The following is a 26858-nucleotide window of genomic DNA, read 5'->3' as shown; positions in this document are numbered from 1 at the left end:
CCATTTTGAAAACCCTTCAGTAGAAATGTGGTTATCTGCAGAAACCTGGAGTTACAATATAGTAGTTAAAGTAACGTAGTTACTTAATAGGGTGAATAAACTGGGAGCGGGCAAGTATATCAATTTGTGTTGGTTTAGTGCACATGGCGGTTACACAGTGTAAACAAGAACTTTGGTCATTAAAAGAAGAAGTGAGACAAATGCTTCTAGCATTGTTGATTAGCTAATTCACTGGATTAGGGAAAACAAACTCACCAGTATCAATTCCTTAAATTAAAGTGTAATCTGAGAACTCCAAGCATTAAATTCTCTCAAGAATTGGGTGAAAAGAGCTGCTGCAGCATACTCAATTGAAAATAGCTTTGTCCTTTGTCCATAGATGTGGATGAAGACCCCCCTAAATTTATAAAGGAGGTGTTTTCATCCTTGGAGACGGTATGAATGCTGTACCACAGACGGAATGTATTCAGCAATGCGGTTACACAACATTTAGCGAACCATTATTATGTTTGGACAAACGCCTTTTAGCACAGTATTGGCCATATGTTGGCCATAGTATTGTAATGACTTAAGCAAGACGTTTTAGCCTGATATTCAATATTCAGCATGTAAGTATCATGTCAATGTTAAAATTAGATAGTATTTGAGGTGAATAATGGATACTAAACACAGATATCCACTTCGTTCTCACAGCACTCTACAGTGAAATAGATTTTATTATCTGTACACAGGATATGCAGATCAGTCAGTAGGCGTAAAACTCCTTGGGGCTTTTGCAGCCCAAAGGGCTTGCTTTTTTTGCATGTTCATTAAGTTTGCTCTTCTTCCATCCCAGAGTGGTTTGTAAACATGGCAGATGTAGACGTTGAGGCCACTTCCCAGCCGGAGCCAGCAATGGACGCAGAGGAGCCCCTTCTTAGCAACTTGGACCTCTTCCTCTTCTCCCTCATCGCTGGTCTTGTCATTTATTGGTTCATGTCCCGCAAAAAGCCTGAACCCATTCCTGATTTCAAGAAGCTTGACACACCGTAAGTATCAGATTTGTTTCCTCCCAAAAGACATTTGTATCATAATATAACATGAAAAGATTACTGCTATCCTGGAATGGAAATTGAGAACTTAATGATGGATAATTACAAATTTTATTTCTATAGCACCTTTCCAGAGCTTAAGTATACTTAACATGGTAAGAGAGCTGAGTACAAAAAAATATCTTAAAAACAAAAAATGGGACAAGGGAAGGCATAAAGTAAAAAAAGAAAAATAATAAGCAATTGAGTGATAACTTGCATTGATGATAAACACATAAATTACATTCATGACAGAACATAGATGACAGTGTAAAAAGATGGTAGAAGTGATTACCCTGGTGATGAATTCAACAAAATAGGCTGCATCACATGGCAGTGTTCAGGGAGAAAGAGCCACCTGGGGGTGGCACTATGGGGTGACTGATTGGTTAGCACTGCTGCTTTATAGCAACAAGGTCCTGGGTCTGGAGCCAGCTGGGCCTTTCTATGTGGAATTTGCATATTCTCCCTGTGGGTTTCCTCAGATTACGCCAGTTTCCTCCCACACCAAAGACATGCATGTTAGGGACATACTCATGCCATTGCTCTTGACCAAAGCACTAGCTTCAGACATTGGGGTTGGTCCCCATGCAGTAGAGAATTGGGTACCAACTACCCACTGTTCCTAATACCTAGGATGGGTTAAATGCAGAGGACAAATTCTGTGTATGTGCAAAAATGCACTTGATAAAATACAGAATAAAATGATCCCACCTGCCACCCAATGACTGCTGGGATAGGCTCCAGCATCCCTGCAACCCTGAGAGCAGGATAAGCGGTTCGGATATTGGATAATGGATGGATGGATATTATGTATTTTCGTATGCACATTACAATCACTCCCATTGTCGCTTGCGTAACAATGGGACATCAAAGTTGCCCCTCACACCATCATTGTTGTCCAGCTGCTCTTCGCCCCTTTTTTCACCCTTTTCAAAATGTGACTGGCAGAGACAGGCAAAAAATTGGTGCTTTTTTTTTTTTTACTCTTAATGACATCCATGGTGATGCTGGTAAAGGCGTTGATATTTGATTTCTTAAGTCCCATAGATCCTTTCAAAATGAATCAATTACTACCTCTGTAGTATCATCATCTTCCCTACCTCTGAACAAAAACCATGTTGAAGCTGGGTTTTAGCCATTGACATATAAATATATCTGTTATTAAAGGTCTTTTACTGGTTTGGGCGGTCATATCTGCTTGTTAGCCAGAAGAACTTCTTCAACAACATCTTCATCAGACTTGCTGCTACCTGCCTTATCCTCTTGAATTTTGCACCTATGGTTACACCCTAAAACACTGGGTACCCAACACTAATCATTAAAATAAGAAACCACACAATTGTTAATGATTTGGATATACGCAGATTAGCCGTTGTACTTAAAAAGGCCAAAAAGGCCTCTATTGCCATGTGAATCTTCAGGATTTTAGCTTGTTTTTTTATACATTTTCTCCTATGGGTGAGTGTCCACTTTTCTATACTCCTGGATCTCACAATCGACTCTGTGCATAACTGTAGTCCACTGACTTACAGTTTCTACTGCAGCGGTCATACCAGTTTCCTGGTTGTTGGCGTGTGCTATTGAGAATGGCATATTTTTCGCGATGCCTGCAAGATTTACCCTGGATAGATGTCAACGGCATGCACAGAATTGTCAACAAACTTTCACCTGCACCTACGAGCAAACGGGTGAAAAGTTTCAGGTTGTACATATCAAGTTACATCCACAATTCTGTCTGTCCGTCCATCCGTCCGCTTATCCTCATAATGGTGGGCATAACTTGATATGTAGGCTATGGAGGATATACTATAAAGTAAAACAAATAGTCTCGCTATTGTATATTAAATTAAATGTATGCCTATGCATTCCGAGCCTGTGAAAATTTTAAATAACTTGAAAATAAATAAAGCAGTAATTAAATTAAAACGATAGGCCGGTTGGTCTGAAACCGTTTGCTAAATTCCCTCTTCCCTCCTATTTGAGTCATGACCTCAGTGTTTTGCTGCCTTTGCGACGTTGAAGCCATCCAGCACCTTAGAACAACGTGCAGTCCTCATCAACTTCATCACTTTTTCTTCAGAGAGGCAGCTTCTCATGGCTGTTTTTATTTTGTTTTGGAGCGAGGATCTGTGCTCTGCGGGCACACTGGACACAGGAATTGTGCTGGCAACCTTTCCAAGCTTTCCAAAAACAAAGTTGTGTGTAATACAAGTATGTCTCGGCAACATGTTTTATAGGTCATACAATATCAGGCTGTTTAATAAGCTATTGATTGATTAGTATATTTATGTGGCATATTTCCCACCAGACATATTGGCCGGCATATACCAGCTAATGTAAACTTGGGTTGGATTGCAGTGGTTCAGAGAATAGACAGCTTTGGGATGTTGCACAGAATAAAGAAGCAGGAACAGGAACATGAGACTGGTACAGTGTGCTCTGAAACAGAGAGCTGTAATCAATTATCACCTCAATCATCATGCAAAGTTTAGAGGGAAAGGCGCCAGCTGTAGACGTAGCTACGATGCACATTTTAGTTGATGAAATGTTAAAACACTTTTCTTTTTTTTTTAATTCAGGGTGGGGAATGTAAGAATCTCTTTAGGCTAACAACGGTGCTAAAAAATAACCGTTACTCATTTCCATATAATTTCTGTAAATGCCACAGGAGAGGGCTGAAAGAGCGACACGTGGATCTTGAGCCACATGTTGCCGACCCCTGACCTAGAGGTTCCCTGTGATCTGAAGGGCATGATTGTTGATCGTACCAAACCTGATTGATATGTCCCTAGGGATCGAAGATTTGGTATTGGATGAGCAGTTATGTATGAGTTGAGCTGGAGGTACTGCTCTCTCTTTGAACCGATATCTCAGCAAGGCAGGAGCAACTCACTCAGATACCTCGTTGTCTTCTGGTGGGGAAATGACGTATGTGCCAAGATGATTTGGCCAAGCAAGGTGTGGGAAAAAAAAGTGGGCCTAGCGCTGAGCCTTGAGACACATTTGTAGTAACCTGAGTCCTCCGTGATATTTGGTATGCAGTTAGGCACAACATAAGTATTATACTTGTAGTGTTAAGCGAACAAATCTGCTGCAGAGGGACTCCATTCATTTTCATATGCAGCAAGTATTCAGAGCTGAAATGGTAGAACCACTATGACTTTGCCACAGAGTAATTTGTTTATCGGTGATGTGACATTCTACCTGGACAGCCTTGCGCATTTATTGTGCTAAACTTTTAATCACCTATGCTTGGCAAAAATTACTTGCAAAGGTTTGGATATTTATAAAACCTGCACACTTGTGCCACATTATGCTGATTCTATCTACAGCCAAAGACTGTTTTCCCCTTGGTGAGCAGGTTGTTACTTGTCTTACTGTGTTTCTTTAATCCCCACAGTATGTCTTTAACCCCGTCGCTGTTTCGACCTGCCACCAGAAAGTGATCTCCTGGTATAGTTAGAAGTTGTTTGTTTAAGCTCCCAGTAGAAGTAGAGAAGTTCGGACACCCGGGTAGCGTAGTGGTCTATTCCATTGCCTACCAACACGGGGATCACTGGTTCGAATCCCTGTGTTACCTCCAGCTTGGTCAGGCGTCCCTACAGACACAATTGGCCATGTCTGCAGGTGGGAAGCCAGATGTGGGTATTTGTCCTGGTCGCTGCACTAGCGCCTCCTCTGGTCGGTCAGGGCACCTGTTCGGGGGGGGAATAGCGTGATCCTCCCACGCACTACCTCCCCCTGGTGAAACTCCTCACTGTCAGGTGAAAAGAAGCAGCTGGCGACTCCACATGTATCGGAGGAGGCATGTGGTAGTCTGCAGTCCTCCCCGGATCGACAGAGGGGGTGGAGCAGCGACCGGGACAGCTCGGAAGAGCGGGGTAATTTGCCGGATACAATTGGGGAGAAAAAGGAGGAACCCCCCCCCCCCCCAAAAAAAAAAGTAGATAAGTTCACCCTGGAATAGTTAACAACCAACCTGTGTTGATCAATGCAGCAACAGATTGAGTGGCAGTTGTCATTACAAAAAAAGGCCTCTCGTGTGTGTGTGTGTGTGTGTGTGTGCGTGTGTGTGTGTGTGCGTGTGTGCGCACTATTTAAGATTTTTTTTGGAAATGGTTCAGCTAGTACAACCTTTTTTTTTTCTTCTTCTCTCATGCATACTCTCTCCGATGTGCTTATCTGGAATCTCTTTCATCACGCCTGTGTGCCCTCCCCTCACATCATCGGTTCCCTTATCCATGGAGGGATAGTGGCCTGGTTGGTGTTCAGTGGACTCTTCTGCCACTGGCTACAGTCTAGTCCCGCCCCATTCACAACACGTGAGCTCTGATTTGTTTTGTTTTTTTTGCCACGGGCTAATGCTATAGGCAGAGAATAGTTATGTCTGCTGATTGACTGGGGACTGTCTGTGGCCTTATGAATGGAGGGTTTTTGGTGTTTTGTTTTCTTTGGGGGGGCGGTTGAGCTCTCAGCCTGAACTAAGGAGGTTCTGACCGTGTGTGAAAACATGAGACTGGCTAGGGAAGAGAAATTCAGGGAGGGCATGCTCAGCTGTGTGCATGCCCTCCCTGCTTGTGATCATGTCTATGGAGGGCGGTAACACAGACAAGGAATACGTAACAGCACAACTTCTGAGCTGGAGTGGAGTCCCCTCCCCTTAATGTTGGAGCATTGGTTACCTAACTGTTATGAAGGGGGTGTAGGTTTCCATGTCTTTCCTGTACTGGCTTTTGGTTTTGGCCCTGAACCCATTTTGCAAATTCCCTGGAGAGCAAGGGAGGAGAGCCAGCCAAGCTTCTTTTGTCAGTCCTTTCCAAAGGTGGAAAGTTGAAGCAAAAGACAAGCAGTCCTTTCTTTGCCCTGAATCACTTTTTTTCTCCTACTTCTTCTCTGCCCCACTCCCCCCTGTTTTTTTTGTGTTGTTTTTTTTTTTCCTATGTAGAGGCTGAGCTGCTTTGCCATTGGAGTAGGACCATGTCACAAATGGAATCCTTTTATGATAAATGAGGTTGCTATAGTAATGACATTCCCCTCTTTCTTCCAGTGGGATGGGGGCGGGGTACACTTAAAAAAAAAAAAAAACAACTACCATTCACCGCTCTTCCCCCTTCAATAGTTCATGGAGGAGTTGGTCTGATAATTTGCCAAACTCTCAGAATGGGTTGAGTAGACTTTTTCGTGTTCCTAACACCTTTCAGATTGGAGAGGAAAAGGGGTGGGGATGTGGAGGAAGGCATTTTCAACCCTTGAGTGTTTCAGTGTGTGTGTGTGTGTGTGTGTATGCGTACGTGTGTGTGTGTGTGTGTTCAAGTCAAAAATGTGGGTCTCTGGCTGAGCTCATTTTTATGGGAAAGTCACTTTCCCACCATTGTGTCCTCAGCGGTTGCCAGACATTATCAGGGCTTGTAGACGTGTGTGCGTGTGTGTGCGTGTGTGTGTGTGTGTGTGGTGGAGTGGAGAGTTCTGTCTATGTACGCAGCAGACACGGCTGGCTTCAGAGACAGGGAGAGAGCACAGGAAAAGGCAGAGTTTAGATCATGCTGGAAGCTATAAGGTGAAGGCAGGCAGCGGTACAAAATCTACGAGTGTCGGGTTGCCTCTCCGGACTGGTTTGCTTTTCATCCCATGGTTGTGGAGCGATGTCTTCCTGCTCTTGACTTGGGAGTGTTGCAGTTAGCAGAGTGGCCTAGCCAGTGGTGCTAGCAACAGTGCTGTGCTACAGGGCTGCATGCCATGGGCTGTGTTTTCTCCCTGCCGGAGGACAGGAGAGATGCTGCAGAGAGGTCAGTATAAAACTAATGATTTTTTTTCTGTCTCTTAAACATTCCTTTGAAACACAAGACTGGTTGTATCTCCCCTGCATCAGGTGACTATTGTACCTAACTGTTATGTTGTGAAATAGAGGCAGTTCAGCTAATTTACAATGCTTTTGCTTGCTTACAATGTATTTAATACAGATCACTTCCCATCCCAGAATCAAGTCTTGATCATGTAGGTCATTCTGCACTTCGGGAGCATAACTCTTAAACTTGAGGGCACTGTGGTGGCTCTTTCCGACAGTCTGCATACGCAAAGTGCCGTTTGTTTGTCCAAGATTTGAAAGTTGTTGATTTCTATCAGAGTACAAGCTTCCTGCTAGTTTACAGCACGGGTGGTGATAAAACTGTTTGACTTCAAGCAAAATTTAGTCATCATTTGTTTGTTTTAATTATCAACTGACCGCACACCGTGTAACTGGTCACTGTTGTTGCTCACTTTGCCTTGGTGTTTCCATTCATATTTCCTTTATTATGAAAAACAGTTGTCAATATATCAGCTCTTTCCTTTTCGCCGGCTTTTCAAACAGTGAATCAGAACTCAAGATGCAGCCCATGTCTCTTTGTCGGGGTTCCCCACATCACTAAAGCACCTGATTGTTTGCCTTAGATTCAGGGCAAAAACAGATTTGTTTAGTGTCCTTGGTTGAAAAGGTTGACAAGTCCCTTGATTGATTTGATTTAAAAGAAAAAGAATTAAATAAAATCCATAATCAAGATATACTCACTCTTGGGTGAGATAAATATTCAGAATCTCCTGTGGTATATATTGACAAAATGTACTGTTCATTTCAGACCACCTGGTTGTTGCTAATGATGCTAAGTGAAATCTCCCTTGTTGAATGACTCTGTAGCCAGTGGGACGCAGGCTGGGCTGGTAACAGTTGAGATGGTGTATTTGGTCTTGATGGAATGCTGGGGCCTGGGGGAAAAGGCCTACTTCAAATTTCTATGAGTTCACTGGGCTTTCTTGTGTACAATTCATGTTAACAACAAGGCCTCTTTTTTTCAAGGTGTGCTCAGGATGGACTCCACATATCTACTGTTGGCAGAGGCTCCTTGGATTGATTGTTTGGCTTAATGTAGATGGCAGAGGCAAAAGAAATGATATGGATGCTACAAGATGCAATTCAAACTCAGACACATGGTGGGAAGCAAAATGTAAAAAGAAAAAAAAGGCTGATTTTGGGTTTGATTTTTTTTTTTTGGCGCCATTACAGGTTTCATGTATCCAATAGCACAGATCGAATGTCAGTTTCGGGTAGAGAGATGGAGCAGGATGGGTTTGAAATTGGTGTTCTCAGCTTTGTTGGCTAACCTAGTCACATACTTCTGCATTGAGATTTTTATTACTGACATTATATCGCCTAGGCTAATTATATACTGACATTGTATCTGCTAGGCTTATTAGTGTCCCTTTTGTTCCTTTTCCAGAACAGAGAATTGCATCTGTCCCCTTAGAGCTTTGATCCTGAATGCACTGCCTTTTATTTTGTGTCATAATAGATGTTGTGGTCTGCATCCCCTCTCCCGAACAGTGTGTTTCCATTTGCTGCTTGAGCTGTTTCCATACATAAATTATTTCCTGCGTAAAACTGAATTAAGGATAAGATCATCGTGAAGTGAAAACCACAACAGTCATTTGGATCTTTATGAATCCAAATTGTGATGTTTCTGTGAGAATAAGCCATCTGCTTGAGCTGTTTCCAAACAGAAATTACTTCTTGCGTAAAACTGAATTAAGCATAAGGTCATTGTGAGATGAAAACCACTACACAAAGCCATCTCTGTCTTTGTAAATCCAAAATTTGACGTTTCTGTTGACATAAGCCATTTCATTGTATCTACATACAAGCTTTGTTTAATTTATTTGGCTGCCGAGCCACAAGCGCAGAACTAGCCGTTATAAGTGTTAAATTCCAGAGAAAATACTGAGATCAATTGATAAAAAGCACAGCTTTTTTGTTTTAAGTCCAATTTATTTATTTATCAAGCAAAAATCACAAGAGGCAGATTATGTGTTTGCTTGGACTGGAGTCTTAAAGATCCGTTATTTAAACATTCTGTGCCTTCGAAAGTATTATCCCTTGAGCTTTTTTTTCCTGTTCCAACTCCAAATTTTGAAGCATTGAAAATATACATTTATATATATATTTTTTTACCTTCACCAACACAATAAATTCAGCACCTTTATGGAGCAAAAATATGTTTTATACCAGAAAATTGTTTCTTTCATAATTGAAAGACTTATATTTCTCATGTACAAAAGTATTCAACCACCCTGTAGTCGATGTTTTGTAGATTGGCCTTTGGCGGCAACTACATCTGTGAGTCTTCTCGTATATGTCTTTATGAGCTTCACACAGTTTTGGAATTTGAACTTTTTGACCATTCCTCCATGTAAATTTGTTGCAACTCTATACAATTGGATGGAGTGGACAGCAATTTTTAGTTCACACCACAGGTTTTTATTGGAATTTAATTCTGGGCTTTGGCGGTGCCTTTTCAGAATATTGACATAAGAAAAAAATTCTTAGTATTTTGTGCTGTGTACTTTGGGTCATTGACCTGTTGGAGCATAAATCTCTGCCCTGAACACAGATCCCATACTGACTGAAACAGGTTCTTCTTAAGTATTTGCTTGTATATGGCTTCATCCATCTTGACCTTGATGGCAGCAAGCTTCCCACTCTGCTGGAAAGCCTTTATAGCATGATGCTGACACCGCCATGCTTTGTGACTGGGAGTTATCTAGGTGTTTGGCTGTGTTTGGTCTGTGTCAAACATAGTGCTTTGCTTTCATCCCATAGAGCTCAACTGAAGCCTCAACAAACCACAAAATCTTTTCCCATAAAGACTCAGAATTTGTCACATGGCTTTTGGTAAACTCCAGACGCTGACTAAACATTGGTCTTACTCAGAAGTGGCTTCCTTGTAGCCACAGCTCCCAAATTTGGAGACCCAAAGAGGTTTCGAATCTGTGAAGTGCTAAAGAGGTTGTTAATCTCTGAATGGTTTCCCCCGTTTCAGCCAATGAGCTGTGTTCATTGTAGCTGGTCTCTTGGCCACTTCCCAAATTGAATTAGATGTATTTTAATTAGATTAACACGACAAAACAAGAAATAATCAGTGAATGAATACATCTGAATACTGCTGTTTTTGCCGGAACTGTGTCTTATGTGTCTCCCTTCTTCTCATTGTTTCTACTCGCTTTTCCTCTGTTTAAACAAAAATGGTATTGGGGGGGGAGTTCATTGACTTTCCTGGTCTTGTTTTGCATTGTAATCTAACCAGCATTCTTCTACCTCCTCTGTCTCTTAAGGCCTTTTAACTGTTTGTTTATCTCTAGCCACATGTGAGCAAACACTAGCAACCTCATGACTTTTGAACCATGAAGTCAATTAATTCTCATGAGGGCTGTTTTCTAATGTTTTAAGTTCTGTAAATGCAATGCTGCAACAACTGTCTGAGAAAATGCCAGTAAATCCATATTGCAGCAGCATGTTGTTTTATTTAACAGCAAGGAAGTTGTATGAAAACCTGGAATTGATAGGCTGTGCCTCTCCATTCATTCTGTGTGGGCGGTCTCACTGTCGTTATGAAGTCATTGAAAGCAGTCTACTATTTGTTGAAATAATTCCTGTCTAGTACTAAGCCTTGCATTGTGGTTGAGCAATTAGTGGTTTTGAGTTTCTTTTTGATAACTTGATCATGCTGATTTCGATTACGATTTTTAGATGGTAAATGGTAGAGACATGAGATTTTCCCCATTGATTGGAAGTTGTATGCAAGTGGTGCCCAAGAAATATATGACCCCCATCGGCCCGATGGGTGTCCTATAATTAAAGGTCAACTTTGAAAAGTCATAACTTGTATGCCATGAAACTTGGCACAGACATCCATCCATCCTCACTGCAAATTTGCCCCAAGAACCACCAAAGTCTGCCTGAGTAGATTTTCCACCATTTTAAAAAAACATATTTTTGACTTCTCCTCCTAAACTGTAGGTCTGATTGCTACCAAATTTTTGTGGACCAGTATTGGACCAAGCATATCAAAAGTTGCATAAATCTTGTTGATATCGTATTTAGTTTTCAAGATACTGCCCAATGAACTTCAAAAGGGTACGGCCAAGCACATAAACAGACCAAAGTCAACAACTGTTGGGCCAATCATCACAAAACTTGCAGAATATGTCCACATAAGTACCTAAAACATACCCTGAAAGCTTTGTTCAAATCTACTGCTACGGGGCAAAAAAAATGCAAAAAAATGGGTGTGGCATAATGCAAATCAGACTGGAAGTCAGAAATTGTTTGTCCAAGTCATCAAAAAACTCGCAGGATATGTTTCATAGCAATGCTGAGCCACATGTGTAAAACTATTTTGAAATCACTCAATAGAGGGCACCACCAGTTCCAAACATGTGCATGGGTCTGGCGCGAATTTGGCCATAAATCAATGACAGTTTGTCAAAACATCACCAAACATAGCGGATATTTTTAATTTAGCTGCTGAAGCTTTCAACTTCTTATGGTCTGTGTTGGCTTGAACCTCGAACTCACCGCTTGTGGCTATTTACTATGACCAGTGAAACTGGTTTTGAAAAAATTGTAACCATTTTATTTAGAGTAGCTAAATCCAAAACTATTGTAGTGAGTTTGGTGACATCTACAGGTAACATGTAAAGTTTAAAAACATGGCAGGCTGGTCTTCGTACTCTGTGATGCAAGCATAGCAGGATAAACACAGCTGCAGATAACATTAAGAATGGGTGTGTTGGATGTAGGTGTGGCAAAGAGCCAGCATTGACAGTGCTATCAATAATTGTTAGTGCTGGGTCTTTCTGTCCCCATCTGTCTGTTTGTCTTAGGGCCCAGACACACCAAACTGACTAGTGGCAACGAAGGCTGACTGCTGCGTTGCCTCATGTCACCTGCCATCTGGGCCAAAAAGTAGCACTTGAACACACCACGAAGACTACAGCCGACGGCCCTGATTCGCTAGCTTAGTACTGATTCGCTAAGCTGAACAGCCAATCAGAGTGATCTCTCTCACCGATGGGCTCTGCTGATTCCCCCGAAAAGCTGCCGACAGGGGTCCGACTAATGCCGACGGTGCGGGACACACCGCAAAAACTCAGGTCACGTACGCGCACCGACAGCCCAACATTGGCTGACAGCCCACTGTTGGCTTGGTGTGTGTCAATGCAGATAGGTGTCTTAAATGAAACGGACCCAGACTCACTAAAATGGTCTAGGGTTAATTTACTCTATAAAAGGAAATTTAAAGGGTCCAAATACAATCAAAATACCATAGATTTAAATAAAACTTTTCTAGCATCAAAATTAATTAGAAAAAAAATCAGGTTTAGTCAGTGGTGAACAAGTATAGTCTTTCACGAAGAACTTACTCAGTCAATTGACCTTTCGCAAAGTACCACCCCAGAACGATGCTTGTCCAATCCTACCTTAGCAACGGTTTCTATGTGAGGGAGGTCCGTCAAGCTTTCAAACAGACAGCAAACTGCTGAAACGGTGTGCCTATGGGATCTGCAAATTGGATACTAGATATCTGAAAAGTTTGGAGGGGGTGTAATTTTCTTTCCCTTTCCGAAACCCAGAACGCAAGAAGCACAATGTTGCCAATGGATTTGGCAGTATAGCAGACCCCATGGCCAGCTTAATCCATCCAAAATCAACAAAAATACCTGTCTGCTCCAAGCTAAGCTTGCTACTAGCTATTATTGATAGCTAATATAGCTAACGTATTATTACTGTTACTTTTACCCACACAATGATTATCATTATCAACACATCAACATCGTATTACTAACAAAATAACATTATCAATGTACCTGGTGAACGTAACCAGCTTAGTCTGGCCAGAGATACTTAATGTAATGATAGCTAATGATAGCGAGCCCACGAACATAACTTTGTTATGCTAGTCACAGGTTAGCCAGGTTCCACCTTTCATTTCAGAGCATAAAGACCCGCGGGGAGGGTCTCTGGCCAGTCTGACCTCCCCATATCCGGCCTATTTTAAACGTTTCTCCCCCTCTGTGAGCTCCAGGTGGGGACCGACCATTTGGAGAAGTCATCCTGCCTGTGGAGGCATCTCATTTGCCTTATTTTGTTGAAAATACCGGTTCTGGTCCGAAGGTGAAAAAAAATATGATGGGGCAGTTCCCCCAGCCCCGGGGCATGTCCCTGGCCGCCCTGCGACCCCCAGGAGCTCATACAGAATCCCCGCAAAAGCCTGGATAAAATAACACCATGGGGAACCTTGGCCAAAATCAACACTATAATATGGTAATGTTGACAATGGATTATTAAAAATATACCAATAATAGCTGAAATATTAACTTACCCTACTGCAAGTGTGACCGGTGTACTTTTTCATTGCGTTGTGTAGGAAAGACAGGACAACTTCTCTGATGCATGGGATCTGTATTCTGTCGCATATAAACGAAACAGGACATGTTTCAGAAAACGTCAGATCAGCTCCTAGTGTAGCCTCTTTCTAAATGTCTAAAGCGGGAAAGAGAGCGTAGCTAGCAACACAATTTTTTTACAAAAAGAAATAAAACATACTTGTCGCATATAAACAAAACAGGACAGGTTTTAGAAAACGTCAGATCAGCTCTTACTGTAGCCTACGCAAGAATTGGGACCCACATTAGACATAAGACACATTAGGAATGGATAAAATAAATTACAGGGGCAGACAAAAATGAAAACATACCTCTTCCTACATGTCCAGAGCGGGAAAGAGGCAGAAGTCAGGGGGGACATACGTTTTATAGCTACTAACAGGAAATGGCGTCACAACAGGGAGGGGCTACTAACAGGAAATGGTGTCACAACAAGGAGGGGCTACTATAAGCGTTTCCTGATGATATAATAAAATAAAATAACAATGTTGGCAATGAAAATAGTAATGATAATAATTATAGTAATAATCATGTGGTGATACTTTGTGTAATTATATAGCATTTTTTGGTTATGACGTTTTTAACCATGCTACACAAGATCACAATTTGTCCATTATGTGTTTCAGAATTAGTTGATGGGGTTTCTCATTCTTTGATTGCGACCGATAAGCTTTACCCTCAATTACAGTCGCACCTCCTGCATACTGTTACCCCTTCTGCCTTTCACGGGAGGATATTAAGGATGAATTGCTCCAAAATACATCACTTATTATTTCTGGGAATGCGCTGATTTCTTCCTTCATGTTTTGGGGTTTTCCGGCTACTTCCTGGATGGTCCTGAAAAGCTTGATGGACATAGCAACAGTAACTAAGGGGGGGGGGCGGGACTTTGCGAAAGGTCAATTTGAGAAGGGGGATCTCCAATTTCACTGTATTGACTTGCAGTGGTGGGGCAGCTGGTTTGTATCCATTTGGATTACATATTGCATCAATACTGATGCTGCCGTTTATCTTACTCTCTGGCTCTGCTCCTCTTCTCCTCTCCCTCAGCCAACACGTCTGCTACCTTTTGCAATCTTTCCACTTAAGAAAACTGAGATATGAAACAGTCCCAGGTTTTGGTCGTTGTAAAGTAAAAACATAGTGAAGTAAAAACTGGAAAATGTCTGTGTGCACAGTGGATTAAGGTCATTGTTATTGCAGCGCGGAATTGCGATCAATTCGTTTTTTAAAATGTTGAACATTGACAAAAAGTTAATTGCTCAGCGCTGCCTGGTACTGAATCCAAGGAATGGGATACTTGGAATCATGGGAGGCCCATGGCAGGCCATAGATAGTATAACAAACTAGACAACATAGATGCTTTTGAAAAGTGAAGCGAAGATATATCTAGTACCCTCTAGTGGCAGTTTCCAGTACTACTTTTAACCCCACCCCCACCTATGCAAGTGAATAGAGGATAGGTATGGGCATCAAAAAATTTTCCTTCAAGTGTGCTGTTATTTCAGCTACTTCCCTTCAAATTAACCTGCCCCACCACTATTCGGAGTTAATAAGTGACAATGGCAGGACAGATTACCCATGCCAGTTCCCCTCCCAAGAGCTCTGTCACTTGCACTCCCTGCAACACTGATTAAGCCAGATACAGCACCAGGGTCCGCACTGTGAACCTCAATGTAGGGATATCATCGTATTAGTCCGCTGAGCCAACCAAGAGGCCACGTGTGGTTTTGCCATTGGGGTCCATGATCACTTGGACTTGATGGCATCTTCCACCACATTGCTATGCACTGAGACAAGATGGCATCAGTTTGAGGTTCAAACACTGGGATCTTGAGTTATCAGTTTAGTTATCATTAGGGGTCCAAGCAGGGAAGCTGCTGGAGCCCTATTTTTCTCTCTCTCTCTCTCTCTCTCTCTCTCTCTCTCTCTTTCTTTCATTTTCTTTTTTTAGCTAAAAGCGTTTGGGCAGCAAAATCGTAAGATGGAAAATTGTCAGGTGGGTTGTAAATCCCCCCCCCCCCCACTCAGGCACATAAAATGACACCCGTTGACCTCAAGGTAGCGCTGTAATAAAGATAACTTTTTCACAATTATCTCAATAACGGCTTGGCTTAGCGTCCTTGTTTTAATCTCTCAGGTCATCTGCATCTTTGCTCAAATGGTCTTCAGCTCTAAAAATGTCTGGACTGTGAGGAATCTGGGTGTGATCCTGGACGAACAACTGTCGTTTGCTGAAAATGTTGCATTGGTTGCTCGCTCCTGCAGATTTCTCCTCTATAACATCAGGAGGATTCGCCCATTCCTCACTGACGAGATGGCACAGGTGCTCATCCAGACTCTGGTCATCTCCCGGCTGGACTATAGCAACTCCCTCCTTGCTGGTACCCCGCCATCGGCCATCAGACCTCTGGAGCTTCTTCAAAAAGCTGCAGCTCGTCTGGTGTTCAACCGCCCTAAGTTCTCCCACACAACTCCTCTTCTCATGTCCCTGCACTGGCTCCCAGTAGCTGCTCGCATTCAGTTTAAGACTCTGGTGCTAGTTTACAAGGCAGTGAAAGGAACAGCTCCTTCCTATCTCCAGGCCATGGTCAAGCTCTACGCCCCCGCCCGACCCCTTCACTCTGCTGCATCGGGACGCCTGGTTGCCCCGTCGCTCAGAGGCCCTTGCTGCCGATCGACCCGGTCACGGCTCTTTTCTGTCCTGGCCCCACAGTGGTGGAATGAACTCCCCAGTGATGCCAGGACAGCGGAGTCGCTGCCCATCTTTCGGCGCAGATTGAAAACTCACCTCTTCAAGAACTACTGCCCTGTTACTTGTTCTTAGCACTTATTGCATTCACTCATTTTTTTAAAAAAATCCCTTTATTGAACTTTTACTTTAGCACTGGTTTTGCTCTTGGATGCTTGTTTAGATGCACTTATGACCTCTAATGACTAGTAGTTCTCCTGATTTCCTACGTGAAATGCACTTATTGTAAGTCGCTTTGGATAAAAGTGTCGGCTAAATGACTGTAATGTAATGTAATGTAAATGGTCTTCTGCTCTAAAAATGTCAAAAATTGTGACTTCTCGGTTTTATCAAAATCCTTTTTTTTTTCTCGACTTCTTTTCCAAAACCGCTGGGCCAGTCATCCCAAAACTTAGTCAGGACCATCTACATACATAACTGATTTGAAGTTGTTAAGAAATTTCAGTATGTCAATCAATGTCGATTATACAAGTCAATCAATTTTATCAAAATAGCTAATTTTGGCCGGGCGGCCTGTCCAGGATGTCTCCCCGCCTGCCGCCCAATGACTGCTGGGATAGGCTCCAGCATCCCCGCGACCCTGAGAGCAGGATAAGTGGTTCAGATAATGAATGGATGGATCGCTAATTTTCAAAAATTTTAAATAACTCATGAATGCGTTGAGATACTAACTTGAAATTTGAGAAACATTTTCAGGAGTTTTCACTAAGCCTACATATTAAAGCACATTGTACTTCACGTGTAGGGAGCATCACAAATTTGAAAAGTTTTTATCGCTTAATTCGCGTTATAGATTTGCACGAAATTCGGTTTGCACGATCTAGGGTCATGTCATGACTCAGTCAATGCATAAAATTTGGTAATGATTGATTAAAGTGGGTGTGGCTTACTACCACAAATCTATATTTCTAGACATTTCACATTCCAAATTTCATAAAATGAAAAAAAAAATTGCTCATACGTCCTACAGAGCTGAAATCTTTTCAGCACATCCACTAATGTGTGATGGAAGTTTGCCTCCCTGCAACCTATGGTCAACTAAGAAATCTGTCACTATATTTTTCAAACTATGCAAATTCAGTTAACATCTATATCTCTACAAGTCTTCATTCAAATGCTACCAAAATTGACAGTGATTGTGCAGATGCTCGATATCACGTTTTAAATGGTCAAGCGATGAGTCTGCAGTGACATTCAGTGGCGTACTGTAATTAGTACTGTATGCACAACATTTTCTATTTCGCCAAATTTAACCAAAATCTTTGACAATAGATACCAGCAGAAGTATTTGTGATTCCCCCCCTCCCCCAGAATTCTATCAAAAACACTTGCTACAACTGGCCTTCAAAGTTGTCTCAAATGCTGTGGGTGTGGCTTATTACAAAAAAATTGTCTTATCTCCTGAACACGTTGTGCTGTTGCAACCAAATTTGGTCTACATGTGTCAGAGTCAAAGTGTCTTTATTGTCCATTACAGGGAAATTAGTTTGCAGCCAGTATCTATAAAACTCCCACACAAACAAAACATACAAACACCACGGCAGAATTGACATGATATGATGTCTGGAGTGACCATGACAAATTTGGTGCCATTTGACCAATAAGTGGCACTGTAACAGCATCATATGTTTAAATAGCCATAATTTATTAACTGTTAGTCCTATTCGTTTGAAATGTTTTATGCTTCTTCATTGTACAAAGGTTTAATGATATCCAACAGGACGTGCTCATACTCCAAAGAAATGTGGCTGCCATCAACCAATCTAATTTCAGCTGTCAACACAGACAATAATGTATCCCCCAATCATCATGAAATATGGTACACATTTGCAGTCATACTCCAGATGCAAGCCTACAACATTTGGTCATAATTGACCTAATGGTGGTGCTGAAACAACCCACTTTATGTTTTGGCATCTAGCTCAAAACATTTTTTTGGCTTCTCCCGTATCATGGGTCATGCCAAACCAGGTGCACTCCAGGTGCAAGCCTAATACATTTGGTCAGAATTTGCCAATTTGCAAATGTGCTAAACTGTTTGGACCCAGCTAATTGCCGCTTGTGGCTATATTTATTATTATATCTTTTTCTTGACAAATTGAGTGACTTAGTTATTTCCATCTTCCTTGCAGAGCCCCCACCACAAGAGAAACGAGTTTCATTGAGAAAATGAAGAAAACCGTAAGTCCTTGTATCACTATTTTCATTATGCCTTTTTTTATTTCCCCCCACAGCTTGACTTGTATTCCCACTGGACAACCCTAAAATAGTGGCATAATGTGAAAGATCTAAATTCATCAAAAATTCTACAATTCTTTCCCATACTTTATTTTGTCTTTGAATAATCTACTACTACTACTTTTGGCTGCTCCCGTTAGGGGTCACCACAGCGGATCATCTGTTTCCATCTCTTCCTGTCCTCTGCATCGTCCTCTGTCACACCAGCCGCCTGCATGTCCTCTCTCACCACATTCATAAACCTCCTCTTGGCCTTCCTCTTTTCCTCTCCCCTGGAAGCTCCATATTCAGCATCCTTCTCCCAATATACCCAGCATCTCTCCTCCACACATGTCCAAACCATCTCAGTCTTGCCTCTCTTGCTTGGTCTCCAAACCGTCCAACCTGAGCTGTCCCTCTAACATACCTGTCCCTAATCCTCTAACCATTAGCTGTTGGAGAGCTTCCCACTCATCTCAATTAATGCATGCCTAGATTTGTTTATTTTGATGGCACTTTAGTAGAGACCTTGTATCTGCAAATGCAACTTTTTAGAAGTTGGGGGACAAAGGAAATTGATATCTAAGAGAAACTGATTTGAAGCAAAGAACTTAAGAGAACTTGATCTGAAGAAAAATGAATATACTTTAAAGCAGTATACTTGGCCAAGTCTTTCTGCAAAGTCTCAAGGTGATTGAGAGGTGATTCTCAAAAAGAAGCACTCTGTAAATGTTTGTGTTTCAATCTTTGCCAGGGCAAGAACATCATTGTGTTCTATGGCTCTCAGACGGGTACAGGAGAAGAATTTGCCAACCGGCTGTCCAAAGATGCTCAGCGCTATGGCATGAAGGGGATGGCTGCTGACCCAGAAGAATATGACATGGTAATTTACATCCATTGAATAACATAGAAACCACAGAGCTGGAAGAAGGACCTCCCGTTCAGATAAACATTCGTCTATGGTTATTTGGCTGGTACTCTCTAAGATAGCTGCCAGAGAGTGTTTTGTGATGTTGTCATGGAGAAAAAAAAGCACTACTGCAGTTCTTGAGACTGAAAGTTAAGGCATTACCATGACAATTGTATATTCCACAAAATAATGGCATTGGCAGGAATATATTTCAATTATCAGATTCCCATGCACAACCCGAACATGAAGCAATGCACATTTCCTTGATTTATATTATTAGAATACAATGGCAGTCATGTTTACTGTTTATACAAGGTCTTGCTGCTGAAGGATTATTATTTAAGCAAATATTAATTTGCAGAGCTGTAATCAAACTATAAAAAAAGCCGCAAAATCTTGTAGAAACAGACAATGCTCTTTATTTTTTTAATTGGTATCACATACCCAATGTGTTTTCCAAAACTGTGCTTTATAAATACAGTGGGACTTGACATTCTCTGTTTGTTATTAGTTACATACATAATAACATACATAATCTGTATGTTATTAGTTACGCACCCATGTCTCAAGAAAATACAGGTCTAGCTTTGATGAAATGTGAGGAATGTTACTTGGCATCATCCTGAATTAACAAAAACTCCAATTATTGACCTGAATAGGGTTCTATTGTATTTGAATGTTAGCTTTGAAGATGCCCTCAACTTTTGTGAACAAGTGTCGTGAAATTTTCGTTTCCCACATTATTTAAAATGTCCTTTTTGTTGATTTGCAAAATGAGCAATGCGTAATTTGTTTTGAACATAATCATTGCTGCTGTTTTAGTGTTAACTCAATCTTTACTCGCCGAATTTCCCCATTAGGGTCAATAAAGTATTATCTTAAAAATTATGATAGTCTTTTGAATAGAGTATAGCCATATTTACTCATTTGATGCTGTGTCAACTGGGACTGTCTTAAGTCAAATTTTGAAAATGTTTAACCATATTTGAAATTACTAACATGCTATTAACATGGAAAGTTTTTAAAAAAAAAAGCCTTAATTTTATTCTTGGTGCACATTCTCTGTAGGCTGAATTGTCCCGCCTCTCTGAGATTGATAACTCCCTAGCCATATTCTGCATGGCTACCTATGGGGAAGGAGATCCCACAGATAACGCCCAGGACTTCTATGACTGGCTTCAGGAGAATGATGATGAGGACCTCTCTGGACTAAACTACTCTGTGAGTCATGCTAAATAAATTTCCCAATACCTTGTTCCTTGTAGGTAGTATAGTCTATATGCTTGGAACCAATGTAATTAAGGGGACAAGCAGAGAAGGTACATAGGTAGTAGGGTTGGGCGATACGTCAAAATTTTCCTAGCTGCCATCGTCAGCCCAACAATCGCCAGCCATTTTTAGCAAATGCAATCATGGAAGAGCTCGTTGCGAAAAAGAATACAAAATTCCCTGTTTAGAATTATTTTGGTTTTAAACCAGATGCAATCCAAAGGACCTAAATGAAGTAATTTGTCGTCTTTGCAAACGAGTAGTGCCGGCAAAAGATTCTAACTGCACGTAGTCTTTGGTCTCGTTTTAGAATATGATTTATGAATTGATGTTGCTTTTTAGCACCAATTGATTGGACATACCTGCTAAAAATGGCTTAATTGTCATTTAGTCACTACCCTGTTTTGTGAAAGACTTGTCGGAAATTGGTGCAACAAGAGCTACAACAGCTAATATGCCGGTGTTTCATGAATCCTGTTTGAGTTTCGGCTATAATAGAGTCTAGCTCGCTCTTTAATCTGGTCACATATACCAATGCCAAAATCTTATAATCAATTGCTAAAAGAATGATGGGACGCCAATTTTTGATTGATAAGGAGTCTTTATCAGGTCTGGAGATAAGAGATATAATGCCTTGCTTCATTGTAGCCACCATCTCTCCCTGACTGATGCATTCTTGGTTAATACATAACAGTGGGTTTTTAATAAGTTCCCAAAAGTGAGTATAAAATTCGATGGATAAACCGTCGATTCCCGGAGACTTTCCCTTTTTCATTGAAAATAACGCATTTTTAATTTCATTAGCTGATAGGTCAGAATCGCAAATAGCTTTACATTTCTCATCAATTGAGGGGATAGCGGTATGATTTTTTTCCAGGAAACTCGCAGTGTTTAGCATTAAAGTTGGATTTATATAGTTTTCCATAAAACTCAGGGACAAAATTACAAATTACCTTTGGATCTTTAGAAGGAGCTCCGTCAATATTGAGGGCAGTTAATGACTTCCTTTCAAATTTTATTTTTTCAAGAGCACCAAAAAAAAAAAAGTGTTCCTTTCCCCCTCCTCTAGCCATTTGGCTCTAGATCTGATAAGCACCCCTTTTGCCATGTCCAGATAAATTTGATCCAGCTGTACTTGGATGTCCTTTAAATCAAGTTCTTCCTCTAAAGTAATGTTTTCTTTTGTCAGTAAAAAGTCAAGTTTGTGCATCAAGTCAGCTTCTTGTATACTTTTTTCTTTCTTTAGTTCTTTACTTCTTTTAATAGCTACATATCTGACTACATTTAAAGAATTCCCATTTTTTCTTATAGCTATTATTTAAGCCATCATTGAGGATTTCCTCTGCAAGTTTGTTAATAGTGTCATTGAATGAAACATCTTTTAAAAGAGAATTGTTGAATTTCCAATATCCTCGCATACTAGGTGTCCGCGGTAGCACCTAACTTCAAGATTATTTGCTTATGGTTTGATAATGGGGCATACAAATAATTAACTTCTTTTACAAATTGAAGGGTAGAGGAGGAGATTAGAAATAGATCAATTCTTGATTTTAAAGTTAGTCTTCTATTACACCAGGTGAATTCTTTTGTACTAGGGTAAAAGAAATGCCATGCATTAGTCAAGGAGAGGCTGGAGCAGAACAACGAGACAAGGCTATTGTTCTGTGAAGTTTGATTTCGTCTAGGAGGGTATCTATCTTTCGTATCATCAGGCCATTCATTAAAGTCACTGAAAGGAATTATATGAGCCTTGATACTTTTTGTGTGGTTCCTTCAATTTGGATGTTATTTCATTAAATAAGACCTCGTTGAAAGCTTGGGAATTAAACCCATATATATTACAAACAATAAAGGTAGCATTGTCTTGCTTAATTATTAGAGCAATTCATCTACCGTCACAAGAGGGCACTGTCTAAGAACATCCCCTTTTAATTTACGTAGAAAAATTAAGACCTCAGCTGAATGATTAGTGCCATGGCTGAATTGAGCCAAGTTACCTCATTGTGTTTTCCAGAAGTTTGTATCCGATTCACACGAATGCGTTTCCTGAAGTAAAATTAAATCAGTTCTTTTATACAACAAAAAGATCGCTTTCCTGTTGGTAATATCCATAATACCCCAGAGATTTAAAGACATGACATTAAGAGAATTAAATGTAAAATCCTTAGAATAGAAAAAGAGAAAACTCTTAAGAAAATATGTTTACTTGTAAGCGATTTTACACTAAGAAATCTTGGAATTTGCTGAAGGAAATCCACCGGGAATGAGGTGGTGATTAACAACCGTTTGAACTGGTTTAATACAAGAAAACAGATAAAATACTTAAACTTAAAATAAAGATAAATCAAGTGTTAGTTTAGGCAGGAATATAGAAAAAGTTTTTTAAGTTGTAGGCACCAGCAATTAACCTTATTACCTGCAACTGAAATGCATGGTGACTAGTATGTTAGCTCAAAACTATTAACCAGTCTAACAGACTAAATTGTCAACCAACCTGTTATTACCAGTCCAACATTAATCCGTTCATTAAAGTAGAACCAAAAGTAGGAACCGAGTCAAGTGAAACTTATACCGTGTTCTTGATTGAATCTGCTGCGACTCTTTTCACATCAATGATCACATCAGGGCCAGGCCATGTAGTTTTTTTCCCCCTTCCTTGCGTGCTTTGTCAAAAGAAGGCCCAAGTTTTTTCCGACATTGTCTCTCCCAGTATGCGAGACCCTCTGCGAGTCGGAGCTTCCTCTCCTTAATTAACATGGCATTTAATGAAGCTTTCCAAATTTTCTGCCTGAAGGCGCGCGTGGTGAACTGAATTATTTCTGGACGTGCGGTTCTGTCCCTGGGGTGTCCAACCCGGCGTAGTGTCGATGAGAAAACCTAGTTTGTTTTTCTCATCTGGAGCAATTTGGCCAAAGATCTCAAAGATGTGCTTCCTTGCATCCTCTGTGGTTTCGTTGATATCTTCAGGGAGATTGAAAAGTTTCAGATTCCAACGTCGACTGTAACGTTGCGCGTCTTCAATCTTCATGTCTTGTTCAGCCATTCGCCGATTCACTGCCTGCACCGTATCATTCGTTTATCTTCATCTGGTGTTCTATCCCTTCGATATTTTCTTTAATTGTCACAATATCTGCTGTGTTTTTACTTATCTTTTGTTCGAGGGAAGTAAAACGCCTCGTTAACACCGGGACAGCTTTCAGTATGCCCGCATTGGACACCTCATCCCCTTGGCTGCCTGAGCAGACTTTTAGATCTTAACGTGGGGTATGGGGTAAGGGCGAGCATAGAGAGAATGAGCTTTCATCTTCAAAATCCATCAGAATGTTCCCCCACCTTTTCTTCTCTTGCTTTGGCATGTTGACGTCCGGTAACGTTAGCTATAGCAGGCTGGTTAGCATTAATTTGGTTGCACTCGTCAAAGATTGTATTTCTCTCAAAAGTAATGACAATGTTAGGCTGGTGTCTTTACCGTGCCTTTTCTCAAACAGTGGCCCTTTTGAGTAACATCTCGTGGCGTTTTCTTCTTTTAAAGCAATCGGTGCTCAAAACTCGTCAGAGCTCAAAGCAAAACGTGTTCACTGGCCGCCATCTTGCCGACCCTCAATCAGCCATTCCCGCCAAACAAATGGGCAGGGCGTGACGTCACACCCCGGAAACTTGCTGCACTGGGATTTGTAATTTTTCCCTTTTTAGAAAAAAAAAATCTCCCAGGTGTCACGCAGCGTACAACACATAATAATAAGCATAGCTGTCGCATCTCATGTTTACAATCAGCTCTGCACAAAAAAATAGAATGGAAGGGGAAAGAAAGACCCCAAAGCATATCTTTAACACTAGTAGGTACCCTATTATATTACCACTTCTTCCTCTTCTGTCAGTTCGAGCTCAGTTTTCACCAGGGTTCCTGTTTTCGACAACTCCTAAAAGTTGGCAGCCTTGTCAGGTTGGTGGGCACTTGGAGATAGACCAAGGTCCGGGTCAAAGACAAGCCTAGGTGGCACTAAAGTCACGATAAAAATATGTGTGGTTTAAAAAAATATTCACAACCTACCACATGTGACTGAATTGCACAAAATGTTTTAACACATTCAATTGACCATACTGAACAAATATGCTCATAAAACCCATAAAGTCTACCATATTGGATTGCATTTTCCGCCCCCCCCCCCTTTTTTTAAACCTTCTTTTTCATACTCCTCCAAGACAGTTGGCCCGATTTCACCCACCTTTGGCATGTGTCACCTAGTGATGGTCATCTTTATAAATTGTGAAGGAAAATTTGATATCACAACAGATAGCAGTGATATTGGCAATAAAAATTAAAATTTGTGGCTTTAAAGAAAAACGGCTGTTACTCCATGAAAGTTTGCTCGATTGTTGTTAAACTTAAAAAAATAATAAACTTCTCACAAATGTTCAAGGATGTTCGATAAGCGTCTGTGCAAAAGTATTGCAATATTTTCCCACAAGGGGTGCTACAAATACCATAAATCTTGTATATGGGTTGACCAAATATTAAGTTTGTTACAGATTCTATTGGGCTAAGTATTTCTGTAATGCTCAACATTTAGTCCTACATAATGCAGGATCTATATATCTCAGTCTAATGGGCTACTATAACCTGAGAGACACTGCCTGCAGTTGCCAATTTTACAAACCTCTCACTTCAAATACAGAGAATGCTGCTTAAAATGCTATATTTAATAGAGTCAATAAGCCTCATTGGCTTCCATTGATTGGATAATGCTGGTATTTACAGCAGGATGTCCGTTCAATTTTCAAAAAGCTCAGTATGGCATCTTGATTTATTCTATTTGCCAAAAACACTATCCACTAATTTGAACTGACATTAATCCCACCTCGTATCACAATTTATACATTTATGCTTGGTCACCTTAATTACTGCTCACAGCTGTATTTCAAAATTATATTTGATGGAAAGGAATTTGGGGCGGCATGGTGGCGCAGTGGTTAGCGCAGTCGCCTCACAGCAAGAAGGTCCTTGGTTCGAGCCCCGGGGTAGTCCAGCCTTGGGGGTCGTCCCGGGTTGTCCTCTGTGTGGGTTTCCTCCGGGTGCTCCGGTTTACTCCCACAGTCCAAAGACCTGTAGGTCAGGTGAATCGGCCGTACTAAATTGTCCCTAAGGTGTGAATGTGTGTGTGTGTGTTTCGGCCCTGTGATGGCCTGGCGGCCTGTCCAGAGTGTCTCCCCACCTGCTGCCCAATGATTGCTGGGATAGGCTCCAGCATCCCCACGACACTAAGAGCAGGATAAGCTGTTTGGATAATTGATGGATGGATGGAAAGGAATCTGGCTTTTTGACCAAATTAAGAGAAATACCTAGCATATACCATTGAGCCCTGCCATCAGTTGAGGACAGGTTAAACGGTGATTACAAAGGCTTGACAGTGTAATGTGTCTGCCCTGTCGAGGAGTCGTGTATTCCTAAAGCTATAGGTGAGTAAAGCAGCATGCTATACAGATTGACCCTAACTTGACCTAAATCGAACTCAAATTATCACAAGTTCCTTAACGATTCCATACCAGCAGTCTTATTGCTAGATGCCACCTAAAAAGGGGCACACCTAAAAAATCAATATAAGTTTGTGTATGCTACATTTTAGAGTATTTTCACCGCTTTATCTTGCCATCAGACAGCCATGTTTTTTTGTTTTTGTTTTGGCACCTCATTTTCTCAACCGTAGAGCTTCCATATTCCTACGCATAAGCGCAGCTGTGCTGCCCCACTGTTTTGGTCAGTCTGTCCGTCCAATAGTCTTTTCAGTCTCCATCTGCAAAAGTTCTGCTGTATATTCTGGCTCATAGACGTGTCCTCTTGTCTCCACAGTGAACAGAATTTTTGCAATAATTACTTTTTTTATTTTTTTTATTTTTTGTCTCTTCTATAACCAACTGAAACTGAACCAAACAGCTGATCAGCAGGCGGCATAACACGGTGCATGGCACAGCTGCACTAATGCATAGGAATACAGAAGTTCTATGGTTGAGAAAATGTAGCGCCAAAAAAAGAAAAATGGCTGTACATTGCTTGCTAGTCCTGCCTATACTCCTGCCTGTTTCTCTAAACTGCGGTTGTGCCAATCACGATCTACTGTCAGTAATACGCTGACTATGGCTAAGTACCCCACACAACCCCACTTTAAAAAAATCTGAACTATCCCTTTAAAAACTCTGGGTTTTGTTTGTTGTCATTTCTGCTCTATGGCTAATTGAAAAAGAATTAATGTGGTGTCATTTTGCATGTCTGATGTAATTTAGTCTTGACACATACATACAGTATTTATGAAGGGAAGCTCAAGTCTTGTGTTATAGGGTTGCAGTGAGCTGTAATGAGTAGGCATGTGATCCATCAGGTCTCGTA

At 41.0% G+C, this 26858-nt stretch overlaps 1 protein-coding gene across 2 annotated transcripts in view; it reads left to right on the top strand.

Moving 5' to 3' along the window:
* Window positions 1-26858, top strand: part of porb (P450 (cytochrome) oxidoreductase b) — a 77887-nt gene that overhangs the window by 9449 nt on the left and 41580 nt on the right. The window contains exons 2-5 of one of the 2 annotated variants that reach the window (XM_056283862.1): window positions 836-1028; window positions 18213-18261; window positions 19052-19180; window positions 20276-20428. In XM_056283862.1, the coding sequence (XP_056139837.1) occupies window positions 850-1028; window positions 18213-18261; window positions 19052-19180; window positions 20276-20428 (510 nt within the window). In that variant the 5' untranslated portion in view covers window positions 836-849. Of the gene's footprint in view, window positions 1-835; window positions 1029-6559; window positions 6860-18212; window positions 18262-19051; window positions 19181-20275; window positions 20429-26858 lie in introns of those variants that run through there. The other variant, XM_056283863.1, reaches the window with a different exon arrangement.

Source organism: Lampris incognitus, chromosome 7 (assembly GCF_029633865.1).
Source record: "Lampris incognitus isolate fLamInc1 chromosome 7, fLamInc1.hap2, whole genome shotgun sequence".
NCBI lineage: Eukaryota > Metazoa > Chordata > Actinopteri > Lampriformes > Lampridae > Lampris > Lampris incognitus.
Note: the sequence above shows the minus strand (reverse complement) of the source record. Positions and strands in the feature narration are given on the sequence as shown.